Raw genomic sequence first — 21,149 nt, forward strand, 5'->3', positions numbered from 1 at the left:
TCCTATTTTGTTTTTTATGTTAAATTTCACCTTTCACTAATAATTTTAAGAATTAAAGAATTCTACATACATTTCTAGACACTAAAGAATTCCAGAGAATTTATTGAGAATTTATTTTTTTTTTATCGTGTTAAAGGATAGTGGAGAGAGGAAAATATGAAATTACTTCACATTGTAATAAATTCATAAATTCACTAATCCAGAGTTCATGGGAAACAAGGACTATTTTTACATATTGAAGGTCTAATCTTTTGGCCTCATTTCTCAATTTGCAAAGCTTATTAATGTGTATAAACCTCACGTCCATTAAGCAAATTAAAACAGTAATTTGGAACATGTTACTATCCTTAGACATAATAAAGACGAATGTACTTGAAAATCTCAAATCTACCATGGAGCCATAGCAATGCTCTGAATTTAAAACAACGTGATGGAAAAAGGACTACACAGCTGGTTCCTAGGACTTTGAGATACCTTCACAGTTCTTCTCATCTGATTTATCCTGGCAGTTTGCATCTCCATTGCATCGGAGGGCACCATCAATACACTGCCCACTGGCACACTGGAACTGGGACTCTGAGCACACAGGACAATTGAGCTCATCACTATGGTCTTCACATTCAGTAAATCCATCGCAACGCCAAGCTACAGGGATACAGTCAATTTCTCCCGTGAAACAGGTAAACTGCTGAGGAGAACATGTTGGGGGTTCTGCAATAAACAAAGATGGGGCGGAGTGAGAAAAATAAAATAACTGTCACACAGAGGTACAAACGCACCTGAATGAAGCTAATTTAGTAATGAGCATATACAAAACACTATCATAGATAAAATTTATAATCCATCTCATCTAATCAGAGAAGAGAAATATAACGTTTACACTACTTCATTTAGATTCACTAACTTGCAAAACTATAAGGCAGAACTTTTCTCATATACTACAATTCAAATAGATTATATTTCCAATTCATTATAATCTCACACATAACCTATGAATAATCACTATAATCATTAACCTCTATATATTTTAAAATTAGCTTAGAATTCATAAGATTTCTAGCTCTGAGATTCTCAAAGAGTGGTCCATGAACCCTTGGGAATCCCTGAGGTTTTTTCAGGGTCACAATGTCAAACTAGTTTATAATAATGCTAATATGTCACTTGCCTTTCTCACTACATTTTCACTGATGTTACAAAAGAAATGGTGGGAAAACTCTTGGCACTTTAGCAGATTCAAAGCACAGACACCAAATTGTACTTGTAGCCATTGTATCTATACAGTCACAAACTCACAGAAGAAAAAAAAAGTCTTATTTAAAAATGTTCTTAGTGAATAAAAATATTAATTATATAAAAATCAACTCTGAGTACATATACCTTCAATATTGTTTGAAAAAATGGGAAGTATGCATAAAGTTCACATTCACATCTAAGTATAATGGTTTCTTAAGGGAAAGCACTTTAAATAGACTCAATCCAAAATGGAGCACTACTTTTACTTGAAAGAATTGACAGAGAAATTATAGTTATTTACACTTGAGTATTTGGCAGGAAGTTTTTAAAAAATAAAGTGAGCCTGTTATTTCAAGAAAAACAACAGCAAATCATAACATCATGCTTTTGTGGCAAATTATAACATTGGTGCTTTCAATCAGAAATGATAATTTTGGAAAACCTGTATCCAGCACTGTAAGCCTGACAGATTCCCAGTACTTAAAGACTTTTCTGATGAGACTGGTGGTGAAATTAACGTGTGATCTTTTGATATTAATGAAATGCATCAAAATTTGAAGATCTGGGAACTTCTGAGTGAAATTCTAATATTTCCAAATGACCAAGGTATAGGGTTACAAAATCATGCATAGTAAAACATCCATTCAGAGCACAAAATAGATCTACAGATTTAAATATAAAAGACTATGGAAAGTTAACTGATATAGTTTCAAATTCCACTTTGCAACTAAACCTATAGAAAACTGCCACTTGTCATCTGTCAAAATTTGGTGTAGAATTCAAGATAAATATTCATAATTATTTGAAAAGGCTATTATTATAATCCTGTTTTTCAACTATGTATCTATATGAGGCCAAATTTCTTCATATATTTCAACCTGAACTACTTATTAGAACAGATTGAATGCACAAGTAGACATGAGAATTCAGCCTAACATTAAAGAGTTTACAAAACTGTAAAAACAATGCCACATTCCTCATTAAAATTATTTTGCTTTAGAAAATAAATTTTTTAACAGATTTAACTTGTAAACACATAAAGATTATTGTTTTTTAAATAAATATTTTTTTAAGTTCTTAGTTTTAAATTCTACTATAGTAAATAAAGGTAAATATAACCTAAGGAAACAAAAACTCTTTGAGTCCTCAATAATTTTTTTTAAATGCAAAAATATGCTGAGACTATTTTGAGAATTGTCATTGCTTTGTTTTGCAAATGAGGAAACTGAGGCTCAGAGAGGCCAAGTGACTGCCCAAGGTCACAGAGCTTCCTATAAACAAGGGATAGTCATTAATAAAAGAGAGGACTAGAAGGGCAATCTCCTTATCTTTAGCCTATTGCCTTCACTATATCACAGGCTCACTGACTTCTTTTAAAAACTTGTCTGTTAGTAAATTCTCTAGAGAAAACAATAACTTTATTATATGACCACAAATCAGAATATCTTTTACCTTTAAAAGAGAATACTGTGGATTACAGGTGAACATTTTACATGGGGAATCAGAAAGATTGTTTATAGAGGGAATTTAAGTCTATTGCATATTCAGCTAACACTACTAGATCGTGTGGAGAATAAAAATTAAAAAAAAAAAATGTTCCATGTCCTTAAAGAACTTTAATTTGGTTGAGGATAAGAAGAAACTAATGAATATAAAACATATGATTCCGTTATTCTGAATTGCATGTTATGTTATGCAAATTGTGGTAACAGCTACAATTCAGAGAAAAGTGAAGAACAGCTAGTGAGGGTTTCAAAGATCATGAAACTAGCTGCACCCTGAAAAATGAGTAAGATTTAGGATGGGCATGCAAGAAGAAAAATACATCCTGAAATACCACAGGTAAATCCATAGTGGCAAAACAAAACAGAACATGTCATAGTAATCATCAAACTCAAAATAGCCAAATTAACAGTGAGCAGGTTGGGAATACAAAATGAGATGGATAGGTAATAGGCTCAAATGAAAACATCTTGGAAGTCAGGCAGAGGAATTTAGATTTTGTATTTTATTTATCTCCACTGTAAAATAAAATAAAATAAAAATTGTACACCAACATTCACTGCAGTTTTATTCTTAGTAACAAAAAACTGAAAACAACTAAAATGTCCCTCAACGGGAGAATAATAAATAGTGGCATATTTAACAATAAAAAGAAGAAAACTACTGATACAGTCCAATGTATAGTTGAATCTCAAAAATACTATATCAAGCAAGAGAACCAGACATTAAGAGTACTCATATCATGATCCTTATATAAAGTTCAAGGACAGGCAAGACTAAGCTATGGGGATAAAAATAAGAATAATGGTTACTTCTGGAAGAAGAGAATGGACATGAGGGTACTTTTCTTAATGACAATAGTGTATGTCTTCATTTGGGTGTTTGTAACACAGTTGTACACATTAGTTAAAACACACTATTCATGTAATACATACACTAAAAGAAAAAAATCAAAAGGTCTTTTGAAAGACTTCTAAATGGAAGGTGATATCCTTGATTCAGTTTTATCTATGTTAACATTACATAAAGGTAAATTTTCTAAGATTTGCTTTATTAAATACTCTAGCACCCTGATATGGAAACAGGTTTTTGGGTTTTTTTGTTTTTTTTAATTATTATTGTGGTAAAATACATGTTAAAGAGTTTACCATTTTAAAGGGTACAGTTCAGTGGCATTAAGGACATTAACACTGTTGTGCAACACTTGCTATTTTGGGGGAGACAATCCAAGAACCAGAGCTTAACTTTTACTGTGTACATAACTGATCTTCGCAACCAAACTTTAAGCTCTATCTCAAAGATCTTCAAATCTCCTGTAGTCTAGAGTGCCTCACAGCTGCTACTCAACACATGCTGTTTTTCAAAAACTTAGGAGTTAGAATAAAATATTCTTATAATACCATCTTCTCAATGTCTTTTTATATTTTGTGTATAAGCCCTTTCGATCTTTGTTCACAGAAATATGTATTATATGTAGTTGTCATCATAGTAAAAAACACCATTTTAACATATTTTTTTCACCTGAGCCAAATTTTGGCTTCATTTTTACATCAGCTTATGATCATAATGTTTAATAGCTGTATAAACTCAGTTACTTAATAATTTTCCTATCATTAGAAATTAGATTGTTTTTAAATTAGAGAGAACAGTCTTTTTCTTCAGTTGACTTAATTTAGAATTACCTGATAGGATTTCTGAATTCAGGGGATGAATGTTATTATGGTGTTTGATGCTATCATACTATGCTTTAACAAAGGAATGCACTAATTTGTTATACTTCCATGAGTGATTGAACCAATTTCACTATAACATTATCACTACTCAGGAATATAGTTTAAAATTTTTTTCTAAATAAGTAAGAAAAACAGGAAACTGCTGATAGATTTGACAAAAAAATACTTTTTTCACTGGATATATTTCCAGCAATGATACATCAACTAAATAGAATCTAGAATTCAGTGGATGAAGATTATAAGAGGTAGAATTAATTCATCTTGTTAGCATCTGGGGTGGAAAAAGCTACTATTATTAGGAAATACACTCATTTACAGGATGAGTTTCCCTCAATAGGGCACTGCTGTCTTAGTCTCAGGATTAGGTTATAGCTATTCACTTGTCACAATAGATTCACTCTTACAATAACACAAGAGTCAGTATGGTGCAGATGAATAGATACAAGAGACCAATCAAATTAGGAGAAAGAACAATTTCACTGCCAAATCACAGAATGCTAGACTAAGTTATGGAACATGTTAATTGGCATTTAGAACTGCACAAGAAAATAACATACTTACCTCCACATGACAGCTCATCCTGAAGCAGAACCAAGTGCATGGGGCAAGAGCATCTTGTAGTACCATCTCCTTTTACAAGACAAATATGTGAACAGCCACCATTATCCTGAGCACAAGGATGTTGTCCTATATTAAAAAAAAAAAGAAAGAAGGGAGAAGGGAGGACAGCCTAGTCAAAAATCAATCATTTATGAATTAACCAAGAAAACTAAACGTAAAATCATCTTGGACTTTATTTCCACACAATAAAATTCCTCGTTCCATCCCTATAAGATCTATAAGAAAATGAGGACAGCTATTTAAAAATACAAAACACTGTCTTTATATATTTATAAATAAAATATTTTAAAGTATTTTAAGCAAGGTAATGGTACAGCTCATGTTAATTTTGTGAATAAGAAAAGCTGATTATTGAAACTAGAAAAATTTGTAGGGGGAATGCTGAGACCTGGATATTATTCAATTTAATATATAAAGACTCCTCTAACCTGTAGATTTTAACTCAGAAATTCTAACATTTTTAAAAGATAAGGTGATTTTACTCAAAAAGTATATTTTAATGAGGAATTCACTGAAAATCAGAGTTGTGAGAAGGAAAAAAAGTTCACATGGAAGTCAACCAGTAAGAAACAATAAAACTATGTGCTTAGTCAACTGCAAAAGATAACCTGAAAAGTTACAAATACTTAATTTTCTCATATTTGAGTTAAATAAATACTCTCAGCAACTTTTCAAAATCTGTCCCACAAGTTGTTTATGATTAATGAAATCACTGCTTTGAATTTTCTACTCAGCTTGCATTAAAAGCAACTTGACACTTATCATCACAGAATACCATCTAATGTAGCCACCCATTTATAATCTGACTCTCTTCTCACTAACACGACAGTCTTACTTCAGTATGTGTTGATAACACTGAGGGAGTCAGCTACCTACAAATGAGCAGCTGTGTTATACTACACAGATGTCCCAAAAGAGACACAAGTCATTATATTAGGATACACAAACTACATAGCAGTGCTTCTCAATCTTTTAATTCCATGACACTTTTGACAAAAATCTCATTCTCTTTAGTATTAGAAATTTGAAAAAATGTTTTTCCAAATATAAAACCATATTTAAATGTTGAATTACTAAAAAAGATATTCCCTGGGAAATTCTGAAAACCTCCACAAAGATTTTCTACAATAAGATATTCATATATCAACTGAATAAATAACTTAGCTAATGTGTCATGATTACCTTATTTCTATTAAATGTTCAGCATGAGTTACATCTCATAACATAGAAGAGCAACACTTCCAACTTCCTAATTCTGAAATGCCTCTAACTTAACTTCTAAGTTCATAAAGAGTGACAACATAATGAAGGTTTAAAGAAGCAAGCAGTGGTGCTCATTCCTCCATTCTCCTTTCATAATCCACTTTGATTTGAAAGTACTGTGCTGGGAAGTTGAGTTTCAACAGTTCTCTCTTTAGTCCTTCATTTAACATTAGCACTCCTGGTACAATCATGTAAGACCCATAGCAGTGATTGCTGAGTACTTTTGATTACAGACACATATTAACAAAAAACTAGTCCAAGATGATTAGCCATTTCCAAAAGTTTCAATAAGATAAAAAATATATATATTTATGGCTACTTTTCTAAGCTGAGAATTGAAAAATTTATCCAAAAAGGGAAAACAACACTTATTAAGCATGGTCTTAGCTCTAAGTTGACACACTAATTTTAAGTTTGTTTTGCTTTTGCTCAAGAATAAGATTATTCCATAACTCTATTCATCATTATACAAATAAAATTTTTGCTTCTGTTCCAACTGTGGGGTGTGCAGGGAGCAAAAAAAAAAAAAAAAAATGCTTTATATGAGTATTCTTAGAGGGTATGAGGGAGAGAAAGAGAAGGCATGACAAGCAAAGCCTTAGTTGTACCAGGGGAAATTTTTGAAAATGAGTAAGAGCATTCCTTTCCCCCTCTCCTGTTTTACGGGGAAAAGATATTTAATTTGAAAAAGCTCCTAGATGAGTTCAATATAAGGCTATAAAAACATGAAGAGTTTTTTAAAAGTGGCAAAACTAAAAGAACATGAAAATCTTAAAAATAAAGAGGTAAGAAGACACAAAAGAACATCTGAATTTTATCTTAATTTCTTAAGCACGAACCCTGCAATTAACAACAGTACACCAGCAGCACTTACTATATTCCTGAAGGTTCAGCTCCTTTACTGCATGAATATCACTAAGCTGGGCAATTCGAGCCTGGACTTTAGTTCTACCCTCTCGACCTGTCATGTCAATTTTTTCAATCATTTGCTGCTGCTTATCAATCCAATATAGCCAATTTTCAAACACAGTCAGTCCCACAGGCTGCAAGATATTGGAGTCTTCTAATACTATCCGGTTGGCACCTTGGAAAGCACATTCAAAAGAAATAATTCATGTGTGTCAAGTCATACATTCAACAATTTATTGAATATCAGTTAGAGTCTAAGTGTATTAAAAAGGAAAATATAAGCTCTCTACCACAAAATTCCAAAATCATTCTTAGAAGATATATACATACCAAAATACAGGTAACAGACTAGATATTCAAGTGCAATCAAGAGCAAGTAAGGCCCAATACACACTAAATATTCTAGTTCAGAGAAACGTAGAAAAGAACTTAGAGCAGTATTCTAATTTCTTTTTAAAGCAAAGTCTAGTTTTCAAATTAAAGTTTATGAAAAGCTCTAACATATTAAAATGTCAGAACAGTAGTTGTAGTAGTAGTGAGCCCAGAACTCTGTGCTCTTGCCCTCACACATTCACTGTGTACACCTGAGGCATCTGTGAAGAACAACTCCACCCTCACCCCACCTGGCCATTCAGAACACAGAAAAAACGACAGACTCAAAGCATTACCTGGTTCAAGCCTCACCTCAAAGTCAGAACTCTTTCTACAATATTCTAGACACAGAACTACCAAGACTCTGAAGAAGCAACCTATTCTATTGTTGAGCTGTGAGAAAGTTCTTTCGCAGTGTGCTGAAATCTGTGCCCCTCTTCCCACCCCCATAGCTTCTCACTCATTCAAAAAGAAAAGAATACATATTTCTTCCTTTTCTCTTCTTCATAATAGTTCTTCAAATATCTATAGAATATTTTCATAGTTCCTAAGTGATGAATTCTATCAAAAAACCATTAGCTTATACTTTGAAAATATCAGGGAAAGTTCCAGGAAAGAGGTAAGCATAAAGCGAAGCTTTAATAGATGGAGAAAAGTGGGGAAATATTCCAGATGAGAAGACATTGCCTAAGTCAACATTCAGATTCATGGTGGGTTATACACAAATTTACTTTATGCTGCTTCCTAAAAATCTACCTAAATAGTGGCAAAAAATTAAGGTATAAACTCATGAAGATAAATAGGACAGAAGAGCAGGAAAGTGATATAAAAAATGAAAGTTAACTTATTAAAGTGTTCATAATGATAGTGTTTTGAATATTTTCTTTTTAAAAATTTTCTAAACTGTCTTTAAAGAACATGTTACTCTTACAACAAAAAATAAGCATCCTAAATGAAGAGAAACAGAAAAGGGAAGGGGAAAAAACCCTTTAATGTTAATAAGAGTTAAAACATTGATATAAATAGCAATTATACAAATTAAAGATGATATAAGAGATATCGGTGATTAGATGAAAGCAAGAATATATCATGCTAAGCATATGTGTACACACATACATAAGTGTGTGCATGACTATTTGAAACCAGAGAAGGCATAATGGAAGGGGAAGCATTTGAACCCAGAAAGACAGAATATTCTTTAGTTTTAAAAAAAAAAATACAAATGTATTCAAATGATACAGAAATAAATAACTTCAATATATTAGCGTATACTAATCTTCCAGAGCTTTATTCTGTTGCATATTTCTCAAGGAATAAACATATATATCCATATGCTTCTTAATAGTATACATACATATGTGTATATGTATATATATGTGTGTATATGTTGTAAAAATACAACGTATTTGGAGGACAATTTGCCGATAAATATAATATTAAATTTTAAATAAAACTAGTTCTTAACAATGAACTTAATTTTTTTTAAATACATCCTTCTACGTCACTGCACAGAGCTACCTCGTTTGTTGTAACGACTGTAATACTGTATACACTTGATATAGTAGAAATTATTTCTCTGTAATAGATTATATAAATACCCTTGTACACTGGGTTAGCATTTCTCTAAGACAGTATCTAAAAGAGAGATTTATTGGCAATTGCCCTCCAAAAAGGTTCTACCAATTTCCACTTCCACCAAAGTGCATGAGAGCATGCCATTTTCTACCACTCTGGCCAAGTTGGGTATAATCAACTTTAACATATTTTTGCCATTCTGACAGATGTAAATAGTGTACTATTTTAATTTCATTTTTATAATCACTAGAGTGATGCCAAATAGAATATTTGGACATCAGAAATTATGGGGAGGGGAAGTAACTCTGACTGTAAAGAGGACTGTAGAGAAATGAGAAAGTAAAAGTACATCTGAAGACCAACAAATGATTCAATTTGGTTAAAACACCAGGAATGTTAAGATCATTTGAGTTTGATGATGAGTTTGTGAAAGGCAAATACCAACTTAAGTGTACAACTATACTATTTTTCTTCAGGTTATGAGACTACCCTGAAAATTTTTTTTAGTAGAGAAGTGACATGATTAGAAACCATTCTTCAGAAAATTAAACTAGGAAAAGTGTGTAAACTTTCAGGGAGTGAAAGTAGAGTGGGGAATCAGCAGAGAGACTAATCATAGGTTAGAATTCAGGCTAGAGATGCTGAGAACATAAACTAGAGCAGAAGAATTAAAAAAAGGAGAAGACATCCATTAGAAATATATTATTTACAGAGCCCAAATGAAGAAAATTGGCAGGTTATTAGGTAACAGAGGGAGTAATCATACTGATGATTGAAGAAAAAGTGCTTCCGAACCAAGTTGATGTTGATTACTTTTAGTGAATAAAACTGTAAAGAAATGTGTACAAAAATAATACAGTGGAAGAAAAATACAAATGCTATGGATGAATCATCTCAATAACCCAAATCAAAATAAAGGAACACATTTTTTTTAGGCACCTGAGAGATCACTGCTTTCAATTCGTCGGAGATCTGAATCAGCCCAAAAGAGTTTGCCCAATCGGCTATCAAGGGCTAAAGCAATTGGTTTACTTAAGCCACTGAAAAAGAGGACCTCTCGTTCCGTTCCATCCAAAGCAGCTCGTTCAATTTTAGGAGATCTTTCCTGAAGATTGGTAAAATACATATATCTGAAGAGAAAGGAAGAAACAATAAGTTTAACAAAATAAGAAACCATACAAAATGAAAATATTCTTGCTGATTAAAACAAAAAAAAGGTAGAATAACATTTTTAAATCTTATTTTTAAATGTTTTAGAGTATATTTTTTAAAAGGCCGTAAGATACTTTTTTTACTTTCAGTAACAGTAACAAAGAGTACACAGAATTTCTGAGGGAGCTAGCTTTCATGGATCAATAAATGAAGTGTTAGACATAGGCACATCTATACTTTTGAAATAATACTATGATAAAATAAAATAAATAAAAGAGCAGTAACCAGAGATCTGGACACAAAATTTTAAATTCTTTTTCTAATTAGTCCATTTCATAACTAAAAACAAGTCATATATGAATTATTTCTTATATTTAACTTCTAGAATTCATCTCTTTCCTGTAACTTTTTTGAAGTAAGCTACTTTCCCTGCTGAATTCCTTATCATTTATTCAGATGCAAATAAGTACTATTTATTAAAGGCAAAGCTCTGTATCAAATGAAAGAAGACATATTAATTCTTGTCACAAAGGAACCGAAAGTCTAGTAAGAAATATAAGACTGAAAAAACATAAGGTAATTTAGAAAGGACTGGGTATGACTAGAGAGGCAGAGATCCAACGTGCTGGGCATCTGGAGGGGAAAATCATATCTGGCCGAGGATGGGGCAGATCAAGGAAAACTTCATGAAGGATGCTGCAGTTCCAGTGGTCCTGGAGGTGTGGGGAGAAATTAGAACAAAAGCAACAGTGACTAAGAAAGGAAATTCTAGGCAATAAAATCAGAGAAAGCAAGGATATAAGAAAAGGCAGAGGCAAGTAGATAGAGAATACCAAGTTTTTCAGTGGAGCACAGGACACTACAGATAAATAAATAAGGGCTTAAAAGAAAAGCTGATGAGGGTCTCAGATGCCAAGACATCTGAATGTCACTTTAGCAACATACCCTTTCTCTGGGTTTACCACAATGGCTCGAGGTCTGTCTTGCTCGCCTTTTAGCACCACTCCAATTGATCTTCCATCTAACCTTGTTACGTTGATGACATTGGTAGCCTCACAAGTCCAGTAGATATAGCGGCTATAAATATCAATGCTGAGGTCATAGGGTTGTATTTCTAGGTTCTGATTAGGAACTGAGCTCACCACCACAGTAAAGCCCTTGGGAAAGAAAAAGACACACAACACATAGAAAATCAGACTCCATACCAGATAGCCCTGAGGCAATTACTCACAATGCTTACACTTATGTGGTCACATACCTGAGAAGAAGTCTCAAGAGACTTTTCTTACTGATACATTTTTTATGAGTAATGTGCTTCTTTGTTAATGTGTATTTCAAATATTTGGTTATTATGACATGGGCAGAAGCGTGACCTTAAGCTGTATTAGTTGGTCTAAGAACCTGATAATGCATTGATCAGAGATGAACATGAGAAGTTGGCAGCTCTCTCTTATAGACAATCATGGCTAGAACTACACCTTAGAAATACAGCTAAAAGCAGAAGCATTTAGCAATGTTTGGAGACATTTTTGATTGTCACGCCTATGGGGAGTATAACTGGCATCTAGAGGGTAGAGGCAAGATGCTGCTAAATATCATACAGCGTATACATCAGTCTTCCACAGCAAAGAATTATCCAGTCCAAAAATGTCAACAGTGCTTAAGCTGAGAAATCCTGCCCTAGAGACAACATCAGTTAGGGCTACAAACCACATCTATCAATCATGTCCTTCTCTAATCCTCAAATCCACACCCCCTCAAAAAAATTTTTTTACAAAGCCAAGCAAAAAGAGAAGCTTTGTTTATCTGTTCTACCTGAATAAATTATATTTTATTTACTTAGCATCTCTAAGGTAATATATTCCATAATGAGGCTATCTTATTTATTTGCTGTGTCTTTGGCTATATAGTAACAGCTATAATTTCTCTCTACTAGTTATCAGTCCTGGCCTACAACAGTGTAAGGTGTATTTGCAATATACCACTATAACTATACCTCTACCCTAGCGACCCCTCAGCAGCCCTAAATACATTATCTGTTTGCTCTTTTGTGTGAGATAAGACATATAAAAAATTAGTAATCTAATCTCTCTAAATTTTCATACATTCAAAATCAAACTTAACATCACTGCCATGAAGAAAATGACAAATAATTATTTATAGTAATCCCAGTCTAACACTACTTGATCACAGAAAGAAAGTAAATAAGTATGGTTAGTGGTATATAAACCATGACTGGTATGTACATACAGGTAAGAACTGTAGATAATATTCTCATTCCCACACCATAATCAGCAAATATTTACTCAAAACGAAAAAAAAAAGATCTCTGAATTAATCATAACATATCCTAAATGTTTTTAATTTTACTAAGGTTGTATTGTATGTTTCCTATCCACCAAACCTTTCAGAAAATAGTTAACTAGTAACAAATTGTTATTTATTGAGTCCCTATCATGTAACAGGTAATAGAATATATGCTTTACATTCCATTCAGCCAAAAAGTTCATGAAAAACCTAGTGATGGATAAAGCTGAGATCAGAATCAAGGTCTATTAGATTTTGAAGCTTCCAACACTCCATGTAGAGGGAATCATAATGAAAAAAATATATATATAAAAATGTATCTGGGTGGGAGTGATAAATTCACTACCAATATATAAGCCTAAATTACCCTAATAAGATTTTCATTCCAATAGCATTATCAAATAGTTATTTACTCAAAGATCATTAGAAGGGAAAAAAAGCTGCTCAGTCTAGAATTTCAATTTTACACACACACACACGCACAGGCGCACACAAAATCAAGGCTTAACAGGAGTGTTGGTTAGTCTAATTACTAGGCAGAAGAAATGTATTTTGCACTGAGCTCTGAATTACCTGGCTACCATCTTCTTGTGCTTTTCGGATCACATTTTGTCGTGAGTCAATCCAATACAGTTGCTTGTCCAGTGGGTCATAGTCAATGGCCCGGACATTTCGAAGGCTGTGAATGGGAAGGATGATATCAGGGCTCTGTTGTTCATCAATCACCATGCGGTTAATGGCACTCTTCTGACTGAAGAGCAGGAAAGTAGTTGGAGCTTAAAAAAGAAAAGAGCAAATATGAAACACAATTACTCTAAGTCTGTATCACTCAAAGATTTGATCAGCTTGCAGCTATATCTCATACAAAACAGACAGAGAGGTAAGACTGAGGACAAAAACCTTTGATATGCTCCCAGAAACTTTCTAATCAGCACTCTGGTTACCAAACCAGTTATGAATTTACTCAATGGCAGAGCCACCTAGCCTATTTTTCCCCATCTTGTCCATAGTGGTATCACAGGAGACTTGATTTCAGTGAAACGTTTGACAAAAACATATTAAATTCTCCCTGTTTATCAAGTGAATAATCCTATTCCTCCATAATCTATTCTTGTGGGTAGCAGGAAGCCTGGGCCTCCACAGGTCAAAGAAGACACTTCAAGACTGGTTTCAGTCTCAGCTCTCTATCTAATCACTTGATCTTAATTAAGTCACTTAACCTCTTTGCATAAGTTTACTTACAAGGTGTTGAATGGAAGAGCACATGTGTTTTTCCAAATCCTGCCCTGCTTTTTCACTCTTTTATTTAATGACAATTTCTTAAATTTATCTATTTGCCAAGCACTAATCTAGGCACCTAAGATGTATCAGTGAAAAAAGAGGGATAAAAATGCTGCTTTGTGGAGTTATAGTCCAACAGACAATAAACAGTAAACATAATAAAAAGCTGTAATATATATAAATAGAATGTATAAATTATATAGTACATCAAAGAGTGACAAGTGTTATGGGAAAAAGAAAAAGAAACTGGCAATGCTAGGATGATTTGCAATTTTAAATAGGGCAGACCAAGTCTTCCTGTGAAGCACAACAGGGAGACTTGGAGGTGAAGTATATCCATGTAAATATTTGCAGGAAAAATATTCCAAGCAGAGGAAATAAGTGGTACAACAGTTCTGAGAAGGGGAGTAATTGGTGTATTTGAAAATAACAAAGAGGCTAGTCTGGCTGTCATGGAGAGAGCAGGGAGAGAGTAGTAAAAGCTGAGGTTAGAGAAGCAAAAGCGGGGAGGTGATCATGTAGGAACCTGTAAGAACTAGGTTTTTACTCTGTGTGAAATGGGGAGCCAGTGTAAGGTTCTGATCAGAAAATCATGATCTGGCTTAGCTTTTGAAACACAGTGCAGGGAGTACATTACACAATGTTGGAAAACTTTTTGAGGGCAAGTCTTCTGTGTTAAACGTTTCCTGAAATCTAATAAACCTCTACACAAATATTAAATAGTATTCATTATAAAAAGAACATACAACAGGAAGCTTCCTGAAGCACTTGATCTATCGTAGAAAGGTAACCAAAGACAGATATTAGAGATACTCACAGCACTGATTTTTCATGGCCTTCACTCACCAATTAACATGTACTCATAATGATTTCAAAAGGTCTTTCCATTTTCTTGTCTCAATTCCCTATCAATTATTTTCCTCATCTTCTTCCATTCAAAGTCAAACTTCTTGAAAAAGACATTTATATATACTACCTCCCCTTCCTTGTCTCCATTCACTTTTTGATCTACTCTTTCACCATTACATCCCTGAAATTACTCTCTTCAGGGTTACTAATAACCTCCTTATTCAAAAATCCGATGGATAGGATACTATTTTAGGCCTCATCTTCCTCAATCTCTCAGCAGCATCGACACAGCTGTTTTTTGAAGCAAGCTTATCTCTCGTCTTCTGTGCACTACTCTCTCCTGGTCTTTCTCTTAACCTCTCTGGCTGCTACTTTTCGGTGTCCACTGTAAGCTTTCCCTCTTCAACCAGAACTCTTTAGGTTACCAGATCCCTTCTTTTCTCTATACCAGGAGTTGGCAAACTATTGTCCACAAGCTAAGCCTGGCCTCCTGCCTGTTTTTGTAATAATGTTTATCAGAATTCAGTCACATTTTAAAATGTATTGTCTATGGCTGTTTTCATGCTACAGTGGATAGAGTTGAGTAGGTGCGAGAGACTATAGGACTCACAAGCCTAAATATTTACTCTGGCCTTTTACAGGAAATGTTTGTTGACCAAATTTCTAAATCTTCTTCCTAAGTACTCTTTCCGATTTTAAATACATGCTGGCAATTCCAAAATTTATTATCTGCACCCTCATTTCTTTCCTGAGCTCTGGAATCTTCTGTCCAACTACCTATTTAGTATTTCCATTGCAATGCCCCGTAGGAAAATGAATATAAACCCACCTAAAATTAAATTTTTTTTTCTTCCTGAAAACTAACCTTCCTCTCTATACTTCCTCATTTACTATCTACTTCACTGCTCAAACCAAAAATCTAAAATTCATACCTTGCTTCCTCCCTCCTTCTCCTTCCCCATATACAGCCCATTAATGAGTTCTAGCTTCAAAATATACCTTAAATCCATCAGCTTCTCTCCATCCTCACTGCCACACCCCAGTCCAAATCTACTGGCATTACCACACTAGGCTGATTGACTTCGCTGTTACCACTTCTTTTCTTCTTCAAATCTACTCTCCACAGCAATCAAATCATGTTATATCATATTTATTTTTCATGGTAATCCTACAAAGTATTTATTATTATTCCCATTTTACAAATGAGAAAATTCGAGGCTTAAAAATTTTATGTGATTTACTTTAGAAAACACAAAACTACTATGGCAGAGACTCCAAATCATTAAACTATAAACTTTTGTTCTTTCTTTTTCACAACTGAAGCCTTGTATCAGAACAGACTAAATCCTTTCCTGCGTGACTTCTTATACTTTCAGACACGGAATAAAGTAATTTCGATAGTAAATAACACCCAATATCCTACAGCAATTTTATCTTCTACCCTAGAGAACCATATCCTACTTTTCTCTTATGCTTTCTGACCTAATCTCTATTTCTTTATCATATTTACCAATTTGTTGTTGTCAATCCATCAAGACATGGGCATCCATGTATACCTGAGTCATAAACTAGTTTTCCCTAAGCCAATAGTGTTTTGTTACACACTGTTTCGTTGTTGTTAGCACTGTGTGTGTCTGTGTGTATTTGTTTAATATGCATTACTTGCTAACATTTAAAAATCAAGAGACAGTGCAGCCAAAAAAAAAAAAAAATTTGGACTACTCATGACTAAGAATATCTAGTAACATCACTTGGAATTAAGCAGCGACCACCCACTATGTTCAGAGCATGTGCTCTCTAGTTTCCCCTCTATTTATTATTGTTGCATAATGGGCTAAATTTACTCATATGTATTTTCTGCCTGGCCTTTTATACACTTAAATTTTTTATCTTTAGCATATTCTATGAACTTCAAAGGACAAGAGGGTTGTATTTTGGAGATTCTCTTTGTTGTACTATTTGCACTACTTTTCCTTTCCTCTATAATGAATAAATATGAATTATATATAGCATATATGCATGACTATCTCTCAATAAAGCTATGTAAATTTTACACTCACTATTTAATGCTCAAGAGTAAAAAATTTAATTTTTCTATAATATCAATTTTCATAATATCAACTATCATCTAAAAAAAAGTAATAAAGAATTGTATTTTTCCACCGTTAGTCCTTCTCTTTTATTAAATAAATGATCAACTTTGGACTTCTACAACTTTTTACTCCAAGAAGAACAAGAACTACAGTGTTTTTCAAAATCCTTTCTCCAATTTTAGTTTTTTTCATGGGGGGAATGCAGCTTACCACTACAAGTCCTGTTGTCAGAATTAAGAGAGTAGTGGGCAGGGCATCCACAAACAAAACCTCCAACTGGCACAGCCAAGCAGAGATGGGAGCAGTGCCCATTGCTGGAAGCACACTCATTCCATCCTGCCTGCCGAGAGGAATGAAAGACGAGGATGTCCATCACATAATCCAAATGGCCCTGAATGATGGTGCGGTTTTGGCCACTAGTTTTGTTGGCACGTTCAATGCTGCGTCGGCTCCAGTCCGTCCAATAGATGTAATCTTGGTACTGAGTTAAGCCAAAAGGATGAGGCAAGTCATCTGCTATAACTTCACGGTTGAGTCCTATTTTCGGAAAGGCAGTAGACAGGGGAAAAGCAGACGGATAAAATATGTGAGAATATCAGTCTTGTTGCCCCCTCCCTCAAACTATAACACATAAAACATTACATTTGTAAGCAATTTAAAGTAGAACAATTCATTTAAAAGCAATTCTAAAACCAGACCAGTCCTCTGAAATCCATCCATCTGCAGTCTGACCCCATGCTTCCAACTTATATTCTTGCTATAAATCACTGAGTTTGTTTAAAACTCCTACAAATGGTCTATTTTGATTGTGGTCTTATTTTCTCTCCATTAGGGTCTATAGTTCAACTTCTCTTCTGCCTTCCATAAAAAGATGGAAATGAATATAGTATATTTTGCTCGTATAAAAAGTCACTTCAGGAATATCTAGGGAGTTATAAATTCCATTACAAGCACAACAATAATGAAATTTCCGCATAATAAAGATGTGTGAATCCAAGTACCTGGCCCTCTATTAGTAACAATAAACAGAATACAATGCCAGACAAAAGAAGAATCTAGACATTCATGTGAAGTTTTACTAATAGTATCTAACAATGGTAATAGCAACTTTTCTGATTTTTGCATAGAAAAAACAATATACTACTATGTGTCTGAACCAAAAAAAAGAAAGCTTACCAAGCATATTTGAAGATTCTATTAAGTTGGTGTCCAGGTCTGTCCAATAGAGCCTCCTTTTAGCATAATCAATAGTTAGGCCATTTGCACGCCCCACGTTCGGAACTAATGTAGTACGTTCACTTCCATCCATGGCAGCTCTGTCTATCTTAGGTTTTCCACCCCACTCAGTCCAATACATAAATCTAAATTCAAAACAATGGATAGTTAACATTTCACTTTTGATTATTTGGAAGAAAAGGTCATGTTCATGCATAGTTAACTAAATAATGTTAAAGAAAATACACATTAAATCAAGGAAATTGGTAAAACAAAATCATGGCTATAATTTTTCAATTATTTTGGCACCCTCAACTAAATATTTTTTCTTATATCCTAAAAAGGAAATGAGTCAGCGTTCCTTCGTCTTTCCAATGAATGTATTCCATCCAAAACCTAGGAACTGGAAACAAACCAATGATTTCCTATTGCAGCACTTGCATTTATAAAACTAATATTCAAAAAGATAGAAAAGGATTAAAGCTCTGGTCTCTGAATCTGGTTCACTTCTGAATAAAATATATTTATGTATTTCTGAATAAAAGTAATATGAGTTTCTAAAGTTTTAAACTTACTTTTCAACTTGTGTAATCAACTCGCACCAAAAACAAGTTGCAGGAGTACATTAAAATACAAATGAACAGGCTTTAACTGAAGTTAAAAAAGCAAAGTTTGAAAATGTATTTGGACACACAGTCCAAGGGAACATACTATATGTATAAGAGCAATGAATCATCCCTTAATGTGTCAGCTGGGCAGTGAACACTGCTACTACAATCGCTGTGAAATTTTAGAATATTCTTTTGCTTTTATTTTAATTTTTCAAGTTTTTCACTTAGAGTAGCCCTACAGTTCTATAGGCTTTTTATAGACAAGGAGACCAAAGTACTAAAAGAAATGTGAATGATTTGTCTAATGTCTTCAAACTAATCACATGACAGAGCTAGAACTAGAACCTAATCCTTAGCCGAATGCCCTTTCAACTAAATTAGTAAGTTGCTAGTTTCAAGATACTCTGAATACTGGGACTAGGAAAGCACTCCACATGTCAGCTCTCATCTAATACCTGAAGACAGACATTCACTACTCATTAGCCTGTCAGGTGATGGTTGACTTGGTAGCAATATATGAACATGCTTTTCTGAAAAGTTAGTCTTGGACTATGTTTTCGTCTCTATTTGTCAGCTAACAGGCACGTGCACACCACAAAAGCCAAAGAGAAACAACTGTGAGAGAAATTTCACAGTTGCCAGCACCCACATAAACTAGAGTCCTTTGTCCCAACTACTAAATTTATCTGTCTGGTAACTAATGCTTAGAGTAAAAGATCACCATAATCCAACCACAACATGTCAGCACAGGGAAACTGCCTTTGATATGGCCTTCTAATTAGATGGCTAACTAGCTAATCATAGAGTAAATGTGATTTCAGGGTATTTTTAATTATAGATATTGTAAAATATGCCTGTTATGCTCACACTATTCACTTCTGCTTTTAAAAGTGGAACTGTTCAAATTTCAGAACTCTTTAACTGCTAGCTTTTTAAAACTTATTAAATCATGCAGAAGGATCATCTAACTCTTTGTAAATAGTTTACTGTTAATTTATAAAAAGTTAGTTGTTTAATACCAAAGTTTGTCCAAGCTTATAATAATGATCAAACTAACTGTCCATTTTGAATTAACAAATATTCTAAAATGGAGCTTTCTTTAATGCAGTTGTTTCTTTGCACACATTACTTCCATGAGTTTAGTAGGTTTGGAATCTGGTATAACTTAAGAAGAGGGTATAAGCATATATAAACTTGATATCTTTAAAAAAGCTGTTTACTTGGTATATATGAGCAGTAAAATTAGATTATTAATCCATTTCACTAATCTTTCCTCATCCAATGTTAATAATGACAAAAGTAAAATTTAGCTAGTAATTATTCATTCTAAATCAGTGACTCCTCAACTAATGGTTTTAAAATAAAGCTTATCTATGGTTTAGCTGTCAGATTTCTAATAAGCATTAAGCCATCAATAATATACTCCATAACTAGCCCATGCACAATGTAGTTGTAAAGAATGCATACATAAAGCTGTTTACCCTTCAGCAGGGTCCAACGCAAGAGCTCTGGGACTATCTAGGTCTTTCCACACCAAAACTTGTCGGTGCTGCCCATCCAACTTTGACACCTCAATTCTATTCGTTCCTGTGTCTGCCCAGTACAAGTTCTTCCCAAGCCAGTCCACTGCCATGCCTTCTGGATAATCTAAGCCGAACTCTACCACATGTTCCAGTGCACTGCCATTCATAAAGGCTCTGCTGATGGTCTGCAAAAACAAGATTAACAACAAAGTCAAAGAGGTTAAGACAAAACTTTCCAGACAGAATGTTTGGTTCGGGTTTTGTTGAGTGGGAAGATCCAGAAGAACCAGCAGCAGAGTTTCTTAACACAATTCATAAATTTTGAGTACAGAAAAAAAAAAGATATCTCTAATAAATAACTGTGACTTCAAGTTTTACTACCAATTCACAGAAAAATTTCTGAATTTCTCAAGTACTAAAAATTTATTCTAATAAGACAGTGGAATGACTTTGCTTTAAAATTTATTAGTAATTAAGTAAAAAAGATATGACCAGAATGTTGTACTCTTAACTAGTAATTGGCTTTCTGAAGGTGCTTGATAGTATGTGCCATGCCATGATGTGAATTTAAGATCTCAATAACCTTATACCTTATAAAATGCATAATACCATTATCATATTACTACTATAGATTTGAATTCCCTAAAATTTAAAACAATCATAATTCAAGCTATTAATGATAGCTGCTATTTCCTGTCAAGCACTATCCTAGGTACTTCATGTACACATATTTTTTCATTTAATCCTCACAACAGCCCTGAAAGATAGGCATTATCTCTATTTTCAAAATGAGGAAACTTAGAAGGTCACACAATAAAAGCTAAGCTTTATTTATTTACTTCATTTATTCACTCATTTAATAGACTTTACTGAACACTACTAGAATCCTACTCTGGCTTCAATAACCCA

General features: G+C 33.7%; 1 protein-coding gene across 1 annotated transcript in view; it reads right to left on the reverse strand.

Moving 5' to 3' along the window:
• The window catches only part of LRP6 (LDL receptor related protein 6), a 112,212-nt gene that overhangs the window by 9,940 nt on the left and 81,123 nt on the right, over positions 1–21,149 (reverse strand). The window contains exons 10-18 of the mRNA XM_006912624.3: positions 20,199–20,425; positions 18,068–18,252; positions 17,102–17,428; positions 13,242–13,444; positions 11,307–11,518; positions 10,149–10,339; positions 7,228–7,437; positions 5,031–5,156; positions 475–711 (exon numbers count right to left, since the gene is read on the reverse strand). Coding sequence (XP_006912686.1) covers positions 475–711; positions 5,031–5,156; positions 7,228–7,437; positions 10,149–10,339; positions 11,307–11,518; positions 13,242–13,444; positions 17,102–17,428; positions 18,068–18,252; positions 20,199–20,425 — 1,918 coding nt within the window. The remainder of the gene's footprint in view (positions 1–474; positions 712–5,030; positions 5,157–7,227; positions 7,438–10,148; positions 10,340–11,306; positions 11,519–13,241; positions 13,445–17,101; positions 17,429–18,067; positions 18,253–20,198; positions 20,426–21,149) is intronic.

The sequence above is a fragment of the Pteropus alecto genome, unplaced genomic scaffold (assembly GCF_000325575.1).
Source record: "Pteropus alecto unplaced genomic scaffold, ASM32557v1 scaffold103, whole genome shotgun sequence".
Classification (NCBI taxonomy): Eukaryota; Metazoa; Chordata; class Mammalia; order Chiroptera; family Pteropodidae; genus Pteropus; species Pteropus alecto.